The 24,517-nt window shown below is 38.7% G+C and overlaps 1 protein-coding gene across 1 annotated transcript; it reads left to right on the top strand.

Moving 5' to 3' along the window:
- On the top strand, positions 1–20,034 carry nampt2 (nicotinamide phosphoribosyltransferase 2). Its single transcript, XM_067504877.1, has 11 exons — positions 1–366; positions 3,414–3,549; positions 3,720–3,823; positions 3,916–4,044; positions 6,818–6,976; positions 7,883–8,013; positions 8,486–8,711; positions 10,092–10,211; positions 11,061–11,201; positions 15,173–15,298; positions 16,767–20,034. Exons 1-11 carry the CDS (start codon positions 319–321, stop codon positions 16,926–16,928), a joined length of 1,482 nt encoding a protein of 493 aa, XP_067360978.1. The 5' UTR covers positions 1–318; the 3' UTR covers positions 16,929–20,034.
- Positions 20,035–24,517: the final 4,483 nt, after the last annotated feature.

Raw genomic sequence — 24,517 nt, 5'->3', positions numbered from 1 at the left:
GTAGTGTGTAACCCGCCCCTTCAACCCCCCAACCTACAACCACACCAGCCTCACTGGTTTCGTTTTTTTTATTTTACATCAGGACTGTTGGAATCTAACTAGGTCAACTGAGGAGAAACAGGAGTTAAATCACATTACTTCGACGCTGAAGGCGTATTTTGTCTGCTGGTCGCACTGTAGCCCAGTTCAACATCAGCTAGTCCGCACTCTGCTTCTCACTCCGCTCAAGTTAAAACGGCAACAACGCGAAAGACAGAGGCTGGAGTGACATTGAGCTACGTTAACGTTAATTCATTCACCTACAACGTCCCATCAGCAATGGCATCGCACGATTTTAATTTCTTGCTAGCTACAGATTCTTACAAGGTGAGTGGACGTTTTTCTTTATTCTTGTCCCGTTTTTTTTTGTTCAGTTTCGCTAAATGTGAGTAACGTGATGGTTTATTTGGGGCTGTAGTTAGCTAGCAGCGCTCAATATCACGCTGCATAATTAACGTTAACGCTAGCCGTTGTATTCCTGGCCAGTTGAATGTGATGGCTGCGCTACCATGTTGTAACATTAAATGTCAGAGTGGCGAAAACGAAAGCAGGGCATCAGCAGTAATAAGTGTTTTACAAATGCCGTTGTTATCCGTAAGCCACCGAGAAGGACCGACGGGCGTATAGCATATAGAGTCCCGATGTAGACACAGTTGGGATCCGTAAGATAAGACATGACAATTCTAACAGAGTTACTACTATACCGAATACAGTCTTTGGCGTTTTTCTATGTGTGTTCACATTAAATTAAACAATAAATAAAATGGTTGTTGTTGTTATTAGTCTTAGCTTGTGTTAAAATAAAAAAGTAATGGTTAAGTATTGGACCGAGCATTTGGTGCCAACTTTTTTTTTTTAACAGTGCACGTTTTATGGCCAGATGTATTAAAATGAATTGGGAATGGCCTATGGTTTCGTTGTGCAAAAATGATCTTTTCGGCTTTAACACCACTGCAAGGTCCCACACAAACATAAGTGATTTTAATCACAGGGGGCAAACTGGGTTCTGTCATTTAAGCCAGTTCAACGAGGATGCAGTGCATGTATCCACCTTATTGTTCTGTCTGCATTGGACTTCAGAATAGCCTCTACATTTAGGATTTACACTGCAGAATTAATGCACAGGGGCCTGTGGAGGTTTTGCTTCAGCTCTATTCAGTAGATGCTAAAATTATTTTTAAAAAACCGTTAAACTTAAAAATTACAGTTTATGTCCGAGACAAAGAGTAACAAAACAAATAAAGTCACCTTTTACTTAGTTCCTCTGTATTGGTATCTATCCTACTAGTAGGATGAGAGCTGATCTCTCTGGACATAACAGAAATGGGTTAAAACTGAAACTGTTGCTGTTAATTTGTTGCAAAGTGCTAAACTAAAGGTGTCCCTGTGCACTACAGACTAAGGAACCCCATAACTCCAGTTTCATGAATAAATTGTGGTTCATGTCACTGGCGTGCATACAATGCCAAACCCTTCACACACTGTTTAGCTTTCAGTTTCATTTCTGTCAATTCGGAACCTAAATCCAGCTGAGTCAGTCCACTGCTTGGGCAGGCTGTGCTGGTATATACACTAGGACATGCTCAGCTCAGAAATAAATGTCACATGTTATTGTTAGGTGTCATTTACTGGTTTGCTTTGCTGCCAAATGGCAAAGGTCTGGATGATGACCAACTGGCCTTTTTATTAGCTCCAGCGACCCCTGAAAACGAGTCCAAAGCAGGAGCACAGCCAATAGGTTTCCTCCAATTCCTCTGTCATCACAATCACATAATAGAAACTGATTGTGATGAGCTCATGTGAAAGTCCTCTGGGGTTATTGGGTTTACAACACACCACTTTACAGTGTATCAATGAAAGAAAATACTAGTGTGAAACACTACTGAATACATTTAAAATAAAACTTTTATTTTATTAGTAGTACAACTTCACATATTCCAAAATTGCCTCCTATTTGTGATATTTATGGTATTTATGATTCTTCATAATTAACAGAAAATGAATCCTAATCCCTGTGCTGATCCGATGACTAGTGCCACTAGCGGGGCACAAGTCGTACATGTCCAGTGACATGTCTAATCATCTACTGAAGGGCTCGACACAACATTTCCCCTGATTTTTCCTGTAGCTCTTAGGTTAAATTTTCATTTTGTGCTTGCAAAACCTACAAAGCTATTGACATTACACTCGGCTGCGAGAGAGCAAAGGGAGATGGAGAAGATGCATGACTACATTGTTTTTCACTTGAGCAACACTGGCGAATAGGCTACACGTGATTAAGCGGTGTGTTCTCTTTCCTGCTGAACTCTCAGACTTTATCCAGTACAGCACAGCTCTGAGACCACTTTCTTGTTCTGTAGGAGTACTGCAACCTGGCTTTGGTTTCCTAACAACATAGTAATACCATAATCATGCTTGTGTGTGTGTGTGTGTGTGTGTGTGTGTGTCTATATGGTCCTAGCTACTCTTTATTCTTTGTAACTATTTTGTCTCTGTGATGTATATAGTCAGAGGTTTGTCATCCCTACCTGGATGCTTCAAAAACTATACCTCTACCCTCTACCACCACAATGCCCCCAAAATAAATAAGATATAAAATGGAGATATAAATAACAGGAGCAGAAGAATGTTAACCTTTTTAAGTTAAGGTGGAAGGGATTAAAAAATACTATTCTATGTGAAAATTTGTAGATGAGGAAGCAGTGGGATATTTGGGTTGGTTAATTAATTTTTTAAGTCACTAATTAAATAACTACACATTTAACTACAGATTTATTTTTTTTTTATTGTTTGAAAGTTTGTATAGTTAAGTCTCAATTTGTATGCACTGCATGTGACATCATCAGGCTTGTTGTACCTAACTGACACACCTACACACAGTGTAGTACATAGTGGTTTGTTCCTCTAAAGTTACTAAAGATGGAAAAGAATAGAACTGTGATGGGAGGCAAAATGAGGCATAAGAATGCAGAACGAATGCCGCTTGAAGCTATTTCTTCCAGTGAGTGCCTGGTTGTTGCTGTTGATTATTCACTTAATGCTGCAGGAGCACAAAGAGAGACTTCTGTTTTAGGTTGTCATCATTCTTTCTCACGTGGCTTTAGGAAACATGTTTACTGTACAAACAGTCAGCATGTTGAGCAGACAATTGTTTTGTTCAGCTTACCATTAGTATGCTTACCAGCATTTCAGTTCAGGTTGTTTCACAATACAAATCTGTTTGACGTGATAAGCTTAGAAAATAATGAATGAACACTAGTGTTACAGCTGGTGTTTATTAGAATCACAATCTAACATGTTGAAACTTCACTTAATCTGTTTTGGGGATTTTGACTGGTAGCTGATTGTGCCTAACCTCTGTGTATTTCTTTCAGATCACCCATTACAAACAGTATCCTCCCAATGTCAGCAAAATCTACTCCTATTTTGAATGTCGACGTAAGAAAGGTTCACAGTTTAGCGAAGTGGTGTTTTTTGGACTGCAGTATCTGCTAAAGAAGTACCTCACAGGTACATTCACATCATCACCACACTATCACATTACATTATCTAACACTTCTTCTTCTTATCTTGTATATTTTTCTTCTGTGTAACATGACTACTGATTAATCACCATTAGTTTTCTCATTGTACATTCTGCATGTGACTGAGGATGTAGTAACTTGGTTTGCCTTTGACAGGTCCAGTCATTACAGAAGAAAAGATACAGGAAGCCAAGCTCTTCTACCAGATGCACTTCAAACAAGCAGTGTTTGATGAAGAGGGCTGGAGAAAAGTCCTTGAGGTCTAGAAAGAGTTTGTCTGTATACAAATTCACAGATGAAGAGGCATTCATCATGTTAAAACTCAAAGGAAATGTGCTTGTTACTTTGTCAGAAACATGATGGCCGCCTCCCTATCCGGATCAAAGCTGTACCTGAGGGCAGAATAATACCAAGAGGCAACGTGCTCTTCACTGTAGAAAACACAGATCCTAACTTCTTCTGGTTGACCAACTACATTGAGGTAAACTCAATAATGTTTAAAAAAAAATAAGTTGAATTACCAGATCAGAAAACATACTACATGTGCAGCTACACCAAAGTGCCATGAGAATAGTCCCACTAAAAACAGCACGTTTTTAATGTCAGGATCTGACATCTCATTAATGCTCATTTAAATTGGTGGCATCATCTGCTACTGATTGTCCTCAAACTGTTTCAGAGAATGATAAGAAAAGAGTAAGTTGCCTTTTTCAAGCCTTGTATCTATATGATGTGCGAATAATTACATCTTTCAATACTCACACAAATGATACCATTATTTTAGGTTTCTGTGTATCAGTTTCATATATACATGCTATTCTCTGCTCATCTCACAGAGCAAACATTTTAATCGTGGATATAGCTCTATAATATATTCGAAATATACATTTTTTTTTAATTGTTATTAATATACATAGAGTTACATATTTAAATACATTTGGGGTGTTTCCACCACAGTAGTGTTCCACTCTAGGTTGCACAAGCCTGCACACATCTGCGTGCCAGTCCCGAGCCTAGTGGGAATTGGGGAGGGTCGCATCAGGGAGGGCATTATGCATTTGTGTTATTTCAAAACAGAGCATGTGACTAGTGACTAGACTTTTATCTTAGTTCTAACTTTCATAGTTGTATCAATCAATATTCAATATTCATTGAGTCACTTGATTAAAGGGCAACTTCACCCATTTTCAACTTTCAATGGCTTTAGTTTAGAGTGTAAATGTATATTAATGCTTTTAAACTTCCTTCTGGCTTCCCTATATTAAAATATCACTCTGCTTCTAGCTGAAAAACTCTTCCACATGGCATCACAGGAGGAGTTTTTCATCATTAGGAGTTTAGATGATATGAAATTGAGAAGCTCTGGAAAGCAGGTTGACCATGATTGCAAATTCCATAGTGTAAGCAACGAGATGACATAATTTGAACTCAAGGTTTCTTTCCAGTGAAGTCATCTGGTGTGTATTGGCTGATAAAGTGAAGGCAAAAGGACATTTAAAGCATTCAGATGCTTGTTTTTTTACCAGTCAGCTGTTGCATGCCTATCTTCAGCCCAGAGGAAGTAGAAACTAGTAGAAACACCAATATCTGTATGGTATCAGTACTTTGCAGCTTTTCAAATTCCGACATGATGGGGGAGGAGTTCAGAGTTAATTAGTGCTGACTGGTCAAACACAGACTCCACCTCCACTGTAATTTAGTATAGCAACATTCAGAAAATGTTATTGTACTGCAGACCAGCTGTACTACTGAAACGTCTGACAACAGTAGACATTTCTTAACCTGAGAGAGAGTGAAAAAGAAAGAGAAAGCTACCAAAATAATGAAACAAAAGTGTTTCCTTGTTTCTTCATTAGACTATCAATCTGAAGCAGACCTAAACTAACAAAACACTCAACAGATTGTCATTATAGATACAGACAATATTTGTTTTGGTCTTTTTCTCGACTTTTCTTTGACTTGAGCAGTTTTCATCAGTGCTTTCCCCTGACCTCACTGTAATTATAAAGAACTTTATGTCCTTTGCTATGAAGGATTTTCTTTTTCTTCTTTGTTACTTGTTTGACACTGTCAAGTCTAACGCTATAATTTTGTTTTAATAATAACTAAAGCTTTAAAGCAGTATGTAACGTTTTTCATTTAATTTTTTGTGTTATTCTTGATAATTTATCTAAATGTGTAGATGTGTTGTCACATGCAGACCCAGTACCTTGGGCTCTATTAAATGCCACATGCTTAGACATAGCATCTTAATAAGGCTTAAATAATAAGGCTTTTCTTTTTGATAACGAGAGTTGTCTCAAGGTATTCTTGACCAGCTCCTAGCTATGTTCATAGACTTAGATGCTGAGGGAGCCTCCTGATGCACTGAGCTTTTCCCGTCCCCTCCCCTTAGTTTCTCACCTCATCCACAGCATTTATGTCAACATTGCATTTCATTAACTTTGCCTGTTCTTCACATGTAATTGAGCTTCTCCATATCTTCTTTTTTTCTCTCTACTTTTCCGTCATCCGCACCAGTCAAGGTAGACACGCGGTGCACCGTAACATTTTGGATCTAAGGGGAAACATTAGCAGGCTAACTGTATCTTACTCTCTCTACCATTCTAAAATCTACAGCAAGAATGAGACAGTGCACTGTTGATCAGCACCTCCTAAAGAAGAATTAAAAATTATGCCACGCTACAAGATCACTTTTTTCCTACATGCAGATTGTCTCAGTCATCTATCCTGACATGATTTTGGGAGGCACTAGCAGCCATCATTAGGGCTGTCACCTCTTCAAAACACTGCTTTCTAACGATGATCTAATTGACCCGGAATTAGTATTAATTTATTCAAAAGCAACCCACATATGCACTGCATGTTATGGTGAAATACTCCCACATTATATGTTGGAGTGTGAACCAGATGGTTATGGGCTTTTTTGATAGTTTACGATATTAAAGTGCATTTTTAACATGATACAGGTATTACATTTTTTAATATTACATTTGCCATCAAATGTAAATTGCCATACCCCTAATTTAATGTTTAGGCAGGCTAATAATATTCATTGAATTGGGTCAAAATCTTAGACATGTGGTTAAGAGATGTTTTCATCTACAAGTAACAGTAACTTCCCACTTACTCCTCTTCTGTGTGATCTCTTTTTCTTCCCAACCGATGTTGTTTTGTTTCTGTTTGTTGATTTGATTGATGTTTCTCTCTACCACTATCCTATTTTAACCATCCCACTATCTTGCTGGATATAGACAATGCTGGTCCAGATGTGGTATCCAATCACAGTAGCCACCATATCCAGGGAGTTTAAGAAGATCCTGGCCAAGCACCTCAAGGCCACCTCTGGGAGCCTGGAAGGCCTGGACCTGAAACTGCATGATTTTGGCTACAGAGGAGTCTCCTCACAGGAGGTTGCAAAGACTTTCTGTCCTTATATTTATTTAGGTAGAAACTAGTAATGAAGTTCAAGAACATACTACAATCAAAGCTAAGATTTTGCTATTTGTGAACATTGCACTTTGCTGCTATTTATCTTTCACTGTATCAACAAGTGCTATTTTTACACGATGACATAGGCATTTCTACCTCACCTGGTTTTTACTTGTAACACAAAATTTTCATGTACATGGCCTGTGTAGCCAGTAACTATGTGATATTGTGTTTTGTGCATTTGGCTATTTGTTATCAAATTCTTGCATGATATACAGTACTACTGTTTAGTAACTCTAGTCACAGAAAACTCGGTGAAAAGAAGACATGCAAAATAGTCAACACTGGACAGTAAATTCAGTTATCAGTATCTTGTGCAACTGAACCACAGTTCTGGAGCTGGTCTCACAGGTGTTAACTTGCCCTTTTCAGCACATCTCAAACAAAGACATTGTGACATTTCAGTGAGCCTGTCAAAAAAACGTGTTGACAATACTTCTTTGTCTCCTATGAGATGTAGAAAATTACGTCAGGCTGGTGTAAAGCTAATTTTCTCTAAGCTAGTGGGGGTGACTTCCAAGGAAGATATCCTCCATCACCTAGTCAATTGTGTTTGTTACTTTACATCCATCAGAATTTCTTTGTTTTTCCCTTTTCAATCACTGTGATTTGTAGCACAAAGTGCATGTATCACATCTAAGTTCAGCTAGCATATTCTCATTCTCGGCAAAAACACATAATCTTTAGGACAAACAATGATGTAATAATTTTGGTCAATTCAAGTGGTGTTTGAGGTATTAACTTTTACATGTGCTTGGTTTTGAAATTAACTTACTGTAAAAAGACTAATTATAAACTTAAAGTGATTATTCCCACCTTTGCTCCAGTCTGCAGCATTAGGTGGAGCTGCTCACCTGGTTAATTTCTGCAGTACTGACACAGTAGCTGGTCTGCTGATGGCTCAGCGATATTATGGGTGCCCAATGGCTGGGTTCTCCATCCCAGCAGCAGAGCACAGGTACAACATCAAACAAATACTGTATACCTGAATCCATAAATGTAGTGTGTGGCAAAGTCATAATCAATTTTGAATACCTCTTCTAGCAAATTTCCTTCTTTAGGCTCACAGTGTGATAAAACAAAGTGAATGTCATGAAATAATCTTGATGCAATTTTCTGCTACACAGGGGAGAGTGAATGTGAAAAATAATGTGGACACATCAGTGAGTGACTTTAGCTAAACACACGGAGGTCAGCAAAATGCACTGTGAATGTCATTAGTAAACAAAGCCAGTGTTTAAAACATTTAGGTATTTAGTACTTTCATAGATTTGAGAACCCATGTATCTATAGACCTAGCTTTAAGCTCACTGTCTTCTAGCTACTAGTTGAAGTGTCAGTGAACTGTGAGGAAACTGTTACACCATCAGGGTTTGTAATAAGATCTCTAGCACCTTAACACTGTTGGTTGCTTCCTTTCTGTCATCTAGTACCATCATCTCCTGGGGGCGGAGCAGGGAAAAGGAGGCTTTTGAACGAGTCCTGGACCAGTTTAGCACAGGACCAGTGTCAGTGGTCAGTGACAGCTACGATATCTTTAATGCCTGTAAACACATCTGGGGAGACAAACTGAAGGAGCGAGTCATGGAGCGCAGCCAGGACTCCTGTCTGGTGATCAGGCCTGACTCTGGTGATCCTGCTGAGACACTACTTGAGGTAAATTACAGGCCTGGGTTTGTCTTTGTTGGACAATGAAAATGGATATCTAAACCAGCTTAAAAATAATAATAATGGTGGCATTTCAGCCTTGAGTTTCTAATCACACAACTGTTATTTTCATTCATTTTCATGTCATTTACTATTTTTATTAAATAAATGTCTGAGAGAAACTGTCCAAAACAGGTCAGCAAATAGTATTTTAGGTACTTTTTCATCATAATGCAGGGTTTTTTTAATGTGTGCAATTTACAGTCAGTGTTAAGAAACAAATTATACATGAACGTGTGCATACTCTTATCACTCACACCTACAACATACCGATTTGGATGTTAGGAGGTGGCAGATGTTGAACTGAGGAAGTGACAGTTATGATGGTTATGAATAAAGTGTGTACCTCTGCCTCTGTGATTTGACATAAGTTGAATCTAATTAATCTGAAACACCATCTATGACTTAAATTATTATTATTATTATTATTTATATTTGGAGGGCAACAAACTAGGGCCTGGTGACAAACTAATTCTGATTTGATGAAAGGGGCCAGCAGTTAGTTTGTAAGGCAGTCATCCCCATAGTAAGACCGTCATGCAGAGGGTTGAATTCATCACTGCTACATTTTTCCAGTTTACACATTTTAATGCTGTGATCACTATAATTTCTGGCCTACTTTGGGGGGGAAATGTCATCAGGTCCCTAAAGAGATTGACCATAAACATCATCTCTGCAGGATTGTCACTCAGCATTTGGAGACTATTTCTTCCACCTTTCTGCCTTTTTGCTATTCCTCCCTCTGCCTAAGAATCTTTTAAGCCTCTTAAAAGTCCTCCTCCATACTCTTGAACTATTTTTAGGAGCTCTCCTAAGGGCTAAAATGCCTGGTGATTAACTTATCTTTACCAGGCGCTATTGTTGATTTGGACAGACAATTCAGATTTTCTTAAAATGCAATCACTAGGAGCAGTTTTATGGACTTAGGAACCTTTATGAATACTGCCCCAAATGTTTTTGTAATGTAATTTGTAGTGTGTTGCTGGGCAACATTTCTGGGGGTTTTGGAGGAAGGGCTGGTTCTGATGGCCTGTTCTGAAACCTGAAGGCGTCCTCCCGCTGAAATATGCTTTTGTTGATTAGATTTCCAGTTTGCTCCAGACTGGCTAACTCCTGACTCCAATTAGGTTTTGGCAATGTCTTTAGCCATTTTCTAGTGTACAGCTTGCACAACATTTAAATAACTTGCTCGGTATGATGGAGAATAATTTCAACTGTAGAAAATATGTTAGATTTTAAGATAGATGTATGTTAACTTGGTGCTAACACCTACACATATAAATCAAACTCCAAAATGACAATTATTTAAATGTCACATTTGTCTTCTAGGTCATTAGGATTTTGAAGGAGTGTTTTGGCTGTACTCTGAACTCTGTTGGATACAAGGTGCTGCCATCTTACCTGCGGATTATTCAAGGAGATGGCATTGACCTCAACTCAGTGGACGAGGTAAGAAAAGGTTTCGTTGTTATACTAGTTTAATGATCACTGTTACTTGTACATCTTATTCAGTATGTTTAGTGTTTCTTCCTGTTGCAAGTTCAGTTTCCCTGTTTTGATCATTACTTGAGTTATTGTTAACTTTATGTCATCAATTACACTGTCTCTTTTGACCACCATCAACGGGAGTGTAAATGTCCTGTTATGTGAGTGTGTGAGTTCCAGCGGTATCAAAAACACACAGTTCATATAAATATGGAATGGGCACCTTTGCTTAAATTATTGATTTTTCAAAAAGCATTACACTCAATTGATACAAATCTTTTGATCTATAAACTAAATGTAAGGGGTTTAATTTGTTCAGTGATGTGTATTTAGATATATATATATATATATATATATATATATATATATATATATACACATACACACACACACACACACACACACACGTACAAATCTTGTATTAGGTGGCATTGTAGGTGAAACAATGATTTGTTTTGTTTTTATTAGGCCTGTGTTGGCTCTGTGTTGAATTATGCCATGGTTTGTTTAGGAATTTAAATTCAAAGTAAAGTCATGGCATACTTTTTTAGGAGTAAGATGGGCAATTTGTATGAGTAGTTTCTGTAATACAGTAGAGTTATTGGTGTGAGTGACTCCAGATGTGTAAGAGAATTCTTATGTAGGAGACACAAACATGGGGTCCATGGGCAAAATATATGTCTTTTTTTTTTTAAAGCAGGGATTGAGGAAGCGTATGCATCAAAAGAAAAGGTTAATGTTAGTTCGATTAAAGAAAGTGTATTCTGTTGTTTAAAGAGAAGTATCGTTCTTCTGTTCTTCTGTTTTCTGAAGATTCTTCACAAACTGAGTGATGAAGGCTGGAGTGCTGAGAATGTGTTCTTCGGCTGTGGCAGTGCTTTACTTCAGAAAATCAACAGAGATACACTCAGCTGTGCTTTTAAGTGCAGCTATGTAGAGACTAATGGCAAGGGGGTAAGTAGAAAGGTTCTGGCTTGATTTAGATTCTGTGACACTGCCTTGTTTAAAATCTAATTTACTGTAATGATTAGTAACCAGTTATTTTGAATAAACACAATCTGTCTGGACAAATAACAGTAAAACCCCTGTAGTCTAAATAAAGGCTGCACCCTCAATTTTGCTTTTATAGCTAGTGCCAGCATATCAGATGATGCCATTAGGATCTTTGTAACATTTACATTTAGTCATTTGGCAGACACTTTTATCCAAAGAGACGTACAAGCGAGGTAAGCAAAAATCTAAGCAAGGAGAAAACATCAAAGCAAAGTCCTATCAGAAGAAGTGTTTCTGTTTCATGAGGTGCAAGTGCAAGAAAGAGCAGAAAGGATTTTTCTTTAAAGGATTTGAGTGCATAGGAAGCTGCAGAAGAGTTCTGTTTACTGCAGTTTTTTGAATATTGGGAGTGAGGTTGCTGGGTGTGCAGAATCACGTTGTTCGTTCAGTGCGGTGCTGGGACCACCAGACATCGTTCGTTGGCAGAGCACAATAGATGGGAGGGATTGTCGACCTGAATGAGGGAGTTGAGGTAAGCAGGAGCTGTTGAGTTAATTAACAGCTCCTGTAGGCAAGAGACAGAGCATTGAACCTGATGCAGGCAGCTATAGGAAGCCAGTGTACAGATCTGAAGAGTGCTGTGACACGAGTCCTTTTTGGGTGATTAACAATGAGGCGTGCTGTCGCATTTTGGATCATCTGCAAGGGTTTGATTGTACATACCCATAACCCCATTAACAGGGCATTGCAGTAATCAAGAGATATGGCAAAGCCTGCACAATGAGTTGGGTTGTACACTCCGTGACGTAGGGTCTGATCTTTATGATGATGTAGATGGCAAATCTGCATGCCCCAGAGACTGAGGAGATGTCTTTGATCTTGAGGTTGAGATGAAGATGTCTTTCTCTCATCTTTCTCTCATCCAAGCAGATGTCAGAGAGACAGGAAGAAATTCGTAATGAGAAAGTGAAGTCATCCTGTGGAAAGGACAAAGAAAGCTGTGTGTCGTCAGCATAGCAGTGATAGGAAAAGTCAGGGATGTAGTATAGATGGAAAAAGAAGAGGATCAAGAACTGAGCCCTGCGGCACACCGGTAAACATACCTCATTGAAAATTCGTCCCAAAAAGTAAGACCGAAGCCAGGCTGGATCTGATCCAGAGATGCCCCAGTCAGAGAGTGCCTGGACAAGGGGATCTAATGGTTCACAGAGCTGCACAAAAGCTGCAGATAGAATTCCTAGATGCCCTTCCTGACGCAACCCTCCCCCATTTCTACCGGGCTTGGACCAGCACTGCAGAGCTGGGGAATGGGCTGTTAGGGGCTCAGTGTCTTGCCCAGAGACACTTTGACATATAGCATAGGACATAGGATCGAACCACTGACCCTGTGGTCCGTTCCATAACCAGTGGGGTAATCTGTGCCTGTTTGAATGACGTCGGAAACGTGCCTGTTGTGGGAGATGTGTTGATGATTTGTGTAATGGCTGGCATTAGTGTGGGTGCAACTGCTTGAAGAAGAGTGGAATGGATTGGATCCAGAGAGCAGGTGGTTGGACGGTTAGAGAGGAGGAGGGTGGATACGTTGTCCTCAGTCAGAAGTGAAAATGAGGAGAGTGATGCAGTGTTGAAAGAAGCTAGCAGGATGTCATCATCTGGAGGAGAGAACTGTGAGCTGATGGCTGCCACCTTAGTAAAGAAGCAGGCAAAGTTGACGGCAGAGTGAGAGGTTGAAGTGGGTAGATGAGTGATTTGAAAATCAGCTCTCTGATATCCATGGTGCTGCTGAGCTTGTCCTGGTAGTATTCATACCTTAGTATAAGGGCTTAATGCATCTTTACAATAGAAATTACCAGTGACCTGTACCTGTATTAGTGGGTTGTCTAGCTAACATCAAGTTTTGTCAAGTTTGTCAATAGGCTGAAAACTCACCAATAAGATGGAGTCATGATTTATACAGAAACCTTGACATCAGTAAAATGTATTTACCGTTTCACACTATCGCTCATAGTGTTTACACACTTTATCCAATGGACTGTCACTATTTGCTCTTGCTGTAACCTAAATCCTATTGATAAACAGTTTATACTGTTCTAAAGTATATATACTTAAGTATTTGCTTAGTGTAAGAAGTGCCAAACATGCAACTCATGTATTCTAAGTAATTCAACTAATAATAGCCTAATAAACAATTGGCAATCGCTTACAGGTATTGTGTGCCTGGTTGCAACTAAAACAAAATTCTGGTGAATTTAAATAAATATTAATTGAAGATAACTTATCGTATATTTCAGCCTCAAGTGTTGTTAGTTCCCCTTCTAAAGTTGCAACAGCAGGTACCTATCACCTTCTACCTCTGCCAGGGGCAGCACTGGGGCCGGCCAATCAGCTCTTAGGCCACCGTTATGCTGCTATCTAGCTGGGACACACTTATGGTGTGTTAAACTGTACTTGGCTACATTAGCCAGAATAAGTTAAAGACTTATATACTTTATTTTATTTTATTAAATTTAGCTTAAAACAAAGGTCCTTTCCTGATACACTTTAAATTAAAGTTTTAGCTGAGAGTATAAGAATGTCCTAAAGTTATCCTTTTTTGTGTTATTGATTCTGCACTTCAACCCAGTACAGACAGTCTGTCTGCCATGACATAAACAGAGAATTTGTTTAAAAGCCAGACTATAATCTTGGTTTACCCGTTTGACAACCATTTGACTGCTGAAGCTTTCTTTTCCCTTTAGAGAGGACGTTATATAATCTTTTTTTTGCCTGTATGCAATGTATAAACTAAACTATAATGTGTTGCATTTATGAAATCAGTGAACGACTGCAGAGAAAACAAAATTACATTTCTGCATCCAACAAAAACATTTTGAACTCTGAAAAAAAGACGTTGGGTTGACGGTGGCATCATACTTGGTTAATGTGATTTCTGCTCCTGAAGCTCAGGAGCCCTGCACATCAGGGCTGGTATGGGTATGCGTCCTTTCCCCTGAAGACCTGTGTTCAGCGTGTTGATGGTGGACATTTTTCAGCCACTCTGGCTGTTCCAGCTCAGTAAATGTGAGCCCTTTGCTGCCCAGGAAAGTTTTCACTCCATCACCTCCCCTCTTGACATCCACCACCATTAAGAGCGACAAAAGTTTCTAACACGTTTTATTTAGATGTTACAAAATCACCATAATCTTCTAATTTAGTATTACATTTTAAAAAACAAAGGAGCTAAAATGAAATACATTTTAATAAAATACTCATTCATTATTTTTAAAAGCCACAGGAAGCTGCATCAGAGGGATGAAAGAGGTCGCGGGTTGCCGACCTCTGACCTAGCCCATGGTTTGTTTGAATATAAAAAAAAGTTTTAAAAGTTTTTCCTAAAATATTTTTCTATTTATTTTTCTATTTAAAAGTGTTTTTAAAAATCTGTTTATCTTCCTCTTTACTTATCATACCTACCGTTATGGTGCAAAAACAGTTCTAAATTGCAGTCAAAGACCACAGCAGTTATGATCCAAATTGTACTTGTGTCCTTTAATCAGTAGTTTAGTATTTGCATTGCTTTGGTATTGGAATCTGTCTAGTCGCACTCTTCATGAATGACCCCTCAAATGTCTCAAACGTTGTCATGGTTGATATAAACACTGGCAAAATTATAACCCCAGCATTAAAAAAATAATAATAATAATCAGTGGCAAACTGTAGCTGTAATGCTAGAGTACAATACTTGGGTCACACTTGCCTGTATATGGTTCTGTAATAAATATCTACTGGGCTAAAAGACACTATTATAGTACCTAATGGTTTAAGCTGCAGTAAATTTTGTTAAAAATACCCCAAAAAAGAAAATGTCAAATATGCTTCCTTGTCTGACTGAGTGAGACTGAGTCTGTCTTTCAACTTGTTTGCGACTTTAAACTAGTTTTGTCTCCTTCCAGATGGATGTGTACAAGCAGCCGGTGACGGACCCATCCAAGGGTTCTAAGAGGGGCCGATTATCGCTGAGGAGAAACTCGACTGGCTACTTAGAGACGATAGAGAGAGGAGCAGGCAAACCTGAGGAAGTTAGTTACAGCATTTTATTTTTCACTGTCACTGATCTTAAATTTGGAACTGTTCTTTTTATTTAGTCTTAGGGTAAAGATGACTTATTTGACACTCAAGTAATTAGCTATATTTTAATATATGGGTCAATATGATGCTTGACAGTAACTGACACCACAAAGCAGAATCGCCTTATCCTATACAATGTTTGTGGTTGTGGTTCATTCTTTTTGCATAGATATTTTTATTTTCACAAATGCTCTGTTTTAATGTTGCGAGAAATAAACGCTACACCCCTTAACCCAGGTGTAGCACAGCACACCTGCAGAGCAGCTACCCCATGCTCCCCTCCCCAGAATTGCATATACATTAAAAGTCCAGCTCCATTAGTGTTGGATGTTACATTTTTCATAATACATATACATTGCAACTTTTATTAAACTTTTCGTGTGTAATGAATGCAAAGAGGTGAAGAGGCGAGTGCAGGCAGGTTTGAACCCGTGAAGAAAAGTGTCAGGTGTGTTGTGTGATAAAAGAGTATCAGCGAGAATGAAAGGAAAGGTGTTCAAGACGGTGGTGAAACCAGAGATGTTGTTCGGCTTAGAGACAGTGGCACAGAAGAAAAGACAGGAGGCAGAGCTGGAGGTACCAGAGCTTAAGATGTTGAGGTTCTCTTTGGGAGGGACGAGGATGGACAGGATCAGGAATGAGGACATCAGAGGGACAGTTCATGTTAGATGTGTTGGAGATAAAGTCAGAGAGGACAGATTGAGGTGGTTTGGACATGTTCAGAGAAGAGATGGTGAATATATTGTTAGAAGGATGCTGAGGTTGGAGCTGCCAGGCAGGAGGTCTAGAGGTAGAGCAAAGAGGAGATTTATGGATGTAGTGAGAGAGGACATGAAGTTAGTGTGGTGGTTGGTGTGAGTGAAGTGGATGCAGAGGACAGGGTTAGATGGAGGCACAGGCGACACCTGAAAGGGAACAGCCAAGAAGAAGTGTGTAATGAATGCCCATTAAAATCCTCCAAAAATTCTCTCCAAACCAGGATACTTGAGCAATGAAACCCTTCACCTCTTAAACTATTAAAATGTACATTTCACCATATAAATTATGTGTTGCTTTTTAAATCACATTCAAAATGAATGCCTGTTTCATATATGAACTCCGGACAGTTCAATCCCCCCCGACAATTCAAGCGGGCTAACACACATAATACATGCTTTGTACCAGGGGGCTCTCAGGATAAAGTCCGAATAACGTCTGGAGCACCTCATTTGGACATTTGTGTTCTCGCATACACTGCCTCTGGACAAATGCAGGAGAATTTCAGGATTCCAGGCAATAAGTGAAAGGGGGTTAAGATTTCTTTCTCTGTCCTTCTGTGCTCTAATAATTATACGTAGTTTGAAATGTTTAATAATTGTATCTTTAAATGTCTTCCTCCTATAGTCATTGGGTTATCTGTTTTTGCTCTGCCCTCTCCAGGACTTGCTGGTGACCGTTTTTGAGAATGGCAGCCTGGTGAAGGACTACTCCCTGGAGGAAATAAGGAAGAATGCTCGGCTGTGGGATGAGGATCTGAACGGCACCCTGCACAACCAAGACCAGGAGCTGCTGCACAATCACATCATCAGCAGTATTCATTAGATAAACTATAAAACCTCTCACTGTGCATACACCAGTATTTGACAGGGTGCCCGCAAAGGAAGAAAAGCACCCATCTAAGTATAAACTGAATGTGCTGCAGGGGAGTGAAAAGCTGATTCTCACAAGTCACCACCAAGCACTACTACCTCCCACCTCCACATCTCGGGGAGCCCAGTGATTATAGGTAGATGAGATCATTTCTTTCCTTATCGCCACATTCTCCCCCAGCATACAGTACAGTCTGCCCTCTGCCCAGTCATGGCCATGATTACAACTAGCTCAGGGTCTAATATCATAAGCTAAGTGAACTTTTGTTCTTTCTTTTCATGATTTAAAGAAACAGTTCCTGATTTTGTGGGTGCTATTGGAGACTAGAACACAATTAGGGAATGTATCTTTAAAAATATTATAATTGTTGCTCATATGCAGTATCTGAGCAATTTAGGCCAAATATGACCGCAACATCCAAATATTCAGAGCTTCCAATAGACTTCTGTTTCTTAATTCTATTAGACTAGCGAATAAAGCAGCATTTTAGAAACTAAAACTGACATATGACAAAGTATGAATAGAAACTGTAGTAGTGATTGTTATAACTGTGTTGTACCTTCAAGTGTGGGTTACATTGAATGCTTGATACATAATAGTTATGGTCAGCGTCAGCTCTATATATGAGCAGAGCAATATTTTGCTCTAGCCTGCATGACAGCAACTGGACTGTCATTTTGTTCTTTTGGGTTTGGACACGTTACCAGTCACATAGAGCCATCACAACGTAAAAGCATTTCCATTTTCTTGGAGTACGGCTTTAGTCACACAACAGTACTGGACTGCCACAGCTGGAACCTCTATGGAACCTCAAAGTGTTCAATATTTAATCATTAATAAAAAGATTGTGAGACAACTAATCAAATCAATAAATACTTTAAAACGACCAAGTGTGTCAATTGACCACTGTTATGTGTAACACATTAAATTTAGCACAGAGCATTTGAACACAGTTACAGTTGTGGTGGCGCTGCCCATCAGCTGACCTTAGAGTTCGGTAACTGGACCGAGGACTGGTAGAGTAGATCAACAGAGTTAATTGGACCACCAAGCCTGCGATCAGAGGGTAACTTGCTCTTTCTCCTGACCTACGGACATTAGTGCAGCTCTGTGTTATTTACTATTAATTGTTAACCGTTATTATTATTAGTATAGTTATTATTAACAGTTTTCCTGTCTATAATAAAATCAGCTGCTATTTCTTAAAAAGCATTTTCATGGCAGTGATTTTATACCCTCTCTTGCTTCTTTTGAACTATAGTTCTATAACTAAATTCTGAAGTAGCCAACAGAAGCTACTGCTGCTGATTTAAATAAAGTCCACAGACTAAGATGTGGTTACTTAACTTAAGGAGGCTGCTCGTGCTACCCGCCTACCCAGTTTACTAGCTCAGCTCTACATCAAAAACAGGAGTCAGTGTTAACTGTGTTAGCTCTGGTAGCTCCAGAGATGATAGTTGCTTTGTCTGAGGTCTGTTACAGTATCACATAGAAACCAGAGTCAAATTCCTTGTATGTGCAAACATACTCAGCTATTTATTTCTGGATCTGATAGTTAACTCACAATTTCTGGAGCCTGACTGGAAACATTTGATCAGCTGAAACACGGGAGGATGGTGATGTTACCATTGTCTTGAAAAAGTACATTATGAAATTAAAAAGAGTATTTAATGTAAATAAAAATGATAAAATAGTGTTATAATTATTATTTCTTAAGTAGTTTTAGTAAGACTTGACTAAAGTATTTTTCAAACAATGGTGTATAATATTTAAATGAAACAATTTATTAACCAGTAAGTATTTATTTATTTATTGAACACTTTGAGCCTCCATAATCTTTAGAATATTACATCATCTGACCAATTCTAAATTCTTCACGAATTTCAAGCCTTTTTGACTTGTGAGCCTTCTAGTGAAGCAGTGTCTAGTTGTGACCCCTTCTTCACAGGTTCATGTCTGAGTAGTTTAGAAAATCATAAATTGAGTAACTGCATATTAAAGTGAAGTGACAAGGATAGCAGGCACACTTTTACATAAAATTTATGGTGGTATAGACATGTTCTTGTCTACTTTTATTTCTGTTTTAAACATTCAAACTGCTAAATTTGTCTTTGCTCTCCAAGGGACACAAATATTTTTTTATCTTAAGAACTATTAAGCTTGATTCTAACAATAATTGTATACTGATTTGACAAATTTGGTATCTGTGATGCTAAAAGTTGCATTTAGTGTGGCTCATTTAGTAGAGACAAAAGTATTGAAAGTTTCATAAGAGTATTAAGACACCTCACTTTGTGTTGTATGGTAGTTTACTGTTTTGGCCTTTTGACCTTTGGATTGGCTCCCAGTAAAACAGTGGACCTGCCATTAAGACACACAGCACATTTGTCTGTACCTCTTGTCACATGCAATGTCGATGTGTGTTTCAAGGTGCCACAATAGCATATTTGTTTCTTATATTTTTATATGATTATGGCAAATTTTTGGTGATGAGATGTGATGCCCTGTTGTCTTCACGTCTACGTCTATAGTATCTCAATCTCAAGTATCAGTTACATGAATGTCATGGATTGCAATGACATTTGGAAAATATTTCAAAAATGAAAATTTGATCTTGTAAAACACATAATTTTAATGACAAATGATGAAAACCAAGTAGTTTGACCACGATTGTTAATCTTTTACTAATTACTATAACACACTATGTTCATACTGAGTCAGTGCATTGATATTCACTATTCAAATTATACCAGTAATTAAAGTGATGATGCAGTTTACCTTATTAAAAAAAATGACAATTTGTCTTGTGTCATTCACCATAGATGCTATTGACAAATGGAAACCTGCTAATCGTTGAGAATCCGTGTGTGCTTTTTTTCTGATGTTGTGTGATCTCGTTTTGCGTTGCTCTCCCTCTCCTCATGCCTTTTTCTTTTCATTATGTTTGTCGTTTTCAGCAACATGTTCCTTAACCAGTTAGATCTTTCTTTTAAATGTTCTCTTTGATTTGTTTCAAAAACTGAACTTTTGTAAAATAAAAAAACAATTTTAAAATGTATTGCTTTGTTAAACTTCAGACTTGCTTAGCCATCTATAAGTCATTACTCCTGGTCATTTCCTAAATCACAGGGCTTCACTTCGTAATGTCTGCAGACCCTCTTCATCCAAACATTGATCTTTCAATGTAGCACCGAGTATTTTCTTAAACGCTCGCATACCCATCCATTGGATGGAGGATTCAACATCCACTTGATGCCAAGCTGGATAAGTGTATTTTCTCTTTTAGAAGTGTTCCACACTTGTATTGTCCTTTTGAGCTCTCGCTCAGCCCCAACAAAGTTTGTTCCATTATCTTATTTCCAAAACCTGACCTCTTGCTATAAAGCGCGCAGCATTAATAAACGAGTTCGTATCCAATGAGGCTGCCACCTCTATGTGGACAGCTCAGGTAGCCAGACGTGTAATGTTCTTCCTCGCTTAACACCAAAAGGACCAAAGCAATCAACAGCATTTCTGCTAAATGGTGATTCATCAGGTAAGACTCTATTAAGAGCTGCCATTTGTTGGCACCCAGTTGCTTCATGTAATCTATGACAGGTTCTACATGTAGATAGAATATTTCTCATTGCTGAAATTGCATTTGGACTAGAGGAGTAGTCATCATGGATTGTCTTCTTCTTTTCCTTTCGGCTGCTCCCTTTCAGGGGTCGCCACAGCGAATCATGTGCCTCCATCTAACTCTGTCATCTGCATCCTCTTCACTCACACCAACTAACTTCATGTCCTCCCTCACTACATCCATAAATCTCCTCTTTGGTCTTATCTGTGCTTTATTCAGCTGAAAGAACATTTACTGTGACATTTCTGTTCATCTCAGGATCAACTGTTTCAAGCTCTTGTAGGTGGCTCTGGATCCTTTGGCCAATCCTCGACTGACTGCGTAAGAAAGTCAGGTCCAAATAGCCACAGTTTATTTCGTTTAGTTCACGTTCTGACCAATTGATGCACAGTCAGCAGTATTAGCCTGAGAATTTACGAGACTGTTGAGGTCTGCTGAATCGCTCGCACACTATTAGCTACAAAAGTCTGAAACCATGATGTCTCATTGGTAATATACTTTAGCGCTGCTGTACTATCAGTCTAATATAGGGAGTCCTCCAATAGTCCAAGTCCTTCTTTAGCTTTCCGTCCGCTCTTACTGCCAAGGCATAATTGTTGGGCATTTTAATCTCCATCTTCTTTAATGGAAGATTTCTGCAGTGGTGTCCGTTTACCATTCCAGCAGATTGTTACACCCTATTTAAAAATTATCCTGCATAAGGCGCATTGTTGATACCAGACTCTAAACTCTACCAGAACTTTAAATGTAGCCTTAAGCTCGATTTTCTCATAAATGCCAAAAATTACATTCCTCCACTTATTTTTCAACTCATATCGAAGCTTTAGAAACAGTGGGACGGCTGTAGCAAGGCAGTCATCCAGCGTAAAAACAAAAATCAACATGCGGACAATGATCCGCTATGGCGACCCTGATCGCGTGATAAGCCGAAAGGACAAAAAAAAGGACAAAAAAAGTAATGAAAAGTGAAAGCTTAGAAACAATCACTTGCATGTTGGATGCAGCATTAAGCTCTTCCATATAATCCAAATTCCAAAGGCTAAAGGCATCTTCTTATATCTTATTGTCTTATCTTATCTTATTGAAAACAACCTTGCACCAGATCTAGATTGCTCACTTCTATACTGCTTTAAAAAATAAAGCTGATCACTGTCATCGCCAGTTTTACTCTCCACCCTGTGTTCAAATGCACTGATGAAGAGCCTATAGTCCAAACGATCTCCACTAAAGTTAGTTTTTTTTTTTTTGAGGAGGTAGATTAGAAAAACCTGTAGTGTTTATCCAGAATCTCAGTAGTATCGTTCTGACACTGATTATGCCTAAAACAAAGCATATTGACCCTTTGACCCTGAAAGCTGGCTGACAGCACTTGCTTGGAAATCACAGTTGCATGTCTCCGCCTTTGCATTCCCACTGCCTCCAGCACCAAAACACCCTATACTAGGTTTATCTCTTGCTTTTTCACTCTCTTCAGCTGCATTGACAACAGCAGCAACAGGTACATAACTTTTGCATTTGTTATCAGTATCTGATTGAGTTTGAAGTTGTCATGGCTAATGTTTGAGCCAACTGACCCCGCAGAGCCCTCATATTTCCTCAAGATCTGAAGTTGAGCAGCAAGAGCAGCACTCATTTCCATTTCTTTCTTTGCTCTAATTTTTCCTTTTCTGCTTCAAGCTTAGCGTCTTGAACCTCCATTTCTGCCTTAATGCTTCAGCCTTAGTTAATAAATCCACCCTTTCTAGTTCAACCATAAGGCTGAAGATGCTACAGAGCGGACAGAGGACAGAACTTGTTTTGGATTTCCTGCAGCTTTTTGAGGAGGACACCACAGACAGTACACTGTCTTCAGGAGTTACATTGTCATTGGCTTTATTTGCTTCCTTAATGCGCTGATGTACGTCTTTAATCCAAAAACATCATCACAAAATGTTCTGAATGAAGTTGCCCTTGGCTCGAACCAGCCCTGGTGATCACTATTGAATTCCTCTTCAAAACTAAGCTTATGGAGTCGAGAATCTTACTCGAATCCGGTGGTCAAACATTTTTTCCACTCCAGAGATCGTTGTATGATGAACACTGAGCTGATAATGCAGTAAGAAACCGTGTGCCTCCACAGCTACACACTGAAGCTTTCACTTCTACCTTGTTGGGCTCCAAACAGTCTTGTAGTCCATTCTTTCTGTCAGCTCTCATAGCTGAACCTAAATCTCTAATAGCTGTAGCTTGTAGCTCCTATAGCTGCGTCTGTTCAGTCCAAATGCTGAGCTGAACTACTTTCAAACTACATTGTTTCCTAGACAGCTGGTTAAACAAACTTAAAAGGTAAAGTTCAAAGGCAATCTACAAAGGCAATCATCAAAGTCATAAGACATCATTAATTCCATCATCGGTACACTTATTCATACGCTTCTTAATCTAACCAACCTTACAATACACAATATTAACAAAAATAGAGAAACCCCTGTTTGGCTTATATAGTTGTTTTGTTCACAATCACCATGCAGATACTTGAATCAACATCGAATCTTCTCTTCTCATGTTTGATTAGTTGTCAGTCTGCAGGCTGGATTCACTTATTTGTTGGTGCCATAGAACTCTGTTGTTGACCAAAAACAATTGAATGAAAAAATTAGAGTGATAAGCGATAACTCAAACATTAACACGTTTTTCAGGCTGACTAAAAATAAATTGAATTTAAATACCGTATTGCCTATATCATAATTTGATGCCGAAGATAGAGATGTAGATTAAAGTGGAAGCTCAGTAAGGTGTTTGTCTTAAACACCTGAACATGTGAATACAGGAAATGCCTAATACTGGAAAGTCCTTACCCAGGAGGCCTGCTGGTAGCCCTTAGTTTATTTTTCTTCAGGCAAATAGAGATGCAGACACAATTTATAAATGAATAATTAAAATTAAAGAATATTCAAAACAAATATAAGAAATAAATGTTTATGACGAATACATAATACTTCCTTAATGTTCTGCAAGCGAAAAATGTATTTATGATTTGTGTCAGTGTAAGAAGTAACACAACATACTGCAGACATTGCTTTTAATTTGGTAGTTTGCCCTGAGACAGACTGGAGACCTGTCCAGGGTGGACGCTGCCTCTCCCACCATGACAGCTGGGCTCCAGCCTCCCCAAACAGGATAAGCGGATACGGATGATGATAATGAATGGTTATTAACTTCACTAACATTAGACGACTCCCTCACTACAGACACTATCCTTTTTTTTTCTTTTTTTTTTTAAGGGCCAATATGATTAAGCATCCAATGCCACGTTTACTGGGCATATAGGAAAAGACTCATTTGCAGCTCCTGTCTCCGGCAGGCTTTTAGATACATAAAACCGAAAAGGTAAGCATAAAAATCAACATCTATTTACAGATATTTCTGTGTGTGCAATGTCAACATCACACCGTAAAGGACAATAATTCGACCAGTGTGAATCCAGCAAACCCACCAAAGCTGTTCATGTCAAAGTAAAAAAAAGGCTCTTCAAAGTGATCTAATTAATAAAATATATCAAACTAAAAATAAGTGATTGTGTAAGCATCCATCCCCTTTAAAGTAACTCACTTGATATATTACTGCTGCCGCCAGTTAGTTTCAGAAGTTACACTCGAGTACAGTGAATGTGTTTAAAGGATTGGCTATAGTATAAATACTCGTGTATGTGGAAGATTGTGTCAATGGTGGCCAAAGCCTACAGGACGACTCCACTCTACTTTGTGAACCGGTTATGGAGAAGCACAAGTCGCTGATTTCAGTTGATAATATCAATAAGAAATGAGGTGTAGATCTCCACGTTGTGCATCATTTTTACTATTTACTGGTTGGTACGTAAAAACAACATCTGTCAGACTCCTCAAATGATGGGTTTTGTTTAGACATCAGATGTGTATTTATTTTA

This window comes from Channa argus, chromosome 5, assembly GCF_033026475.1.
Source record: "Channa argus isolate prfri chromosome 5, Channa argus male v1.0, whole genome shotgun sequence".
NCBI classification, from domain to species: Eukaryota; Metazoa; Chordata; class Actinopteri; order Anabantiformes; family Channidae; genus Channa; species Channa argus.
The sequence above is the reverse complement of the archived record's forward strand: the minus strand, read 5'-3'. Positions and strand labels throughout refer to the sequence as shown.

Coding starts and splice junctions, on each gene's coding strand:
- nampt2 (XM_067504877.1), top strand. CDS start 319: ATGGCATCGCACGATTTTAATTTCTTGCTAGCTACAGATTCTTACAAG. Junction 11,202..15,172: donor TAGAGACTAATGGCAAGGGG/GTAAGTAGAAAG, acceptor GTCTCCTTCCAG/ATGGATGTGTACAAGCAGCC. Junction 15,299..16,766: donor GAGCAGGCAAACCTGAGGAA/GTTAGTTACAGC, acceptor TGCCCTCTCCAG/GACTTGCTGGTGACCGTTTT.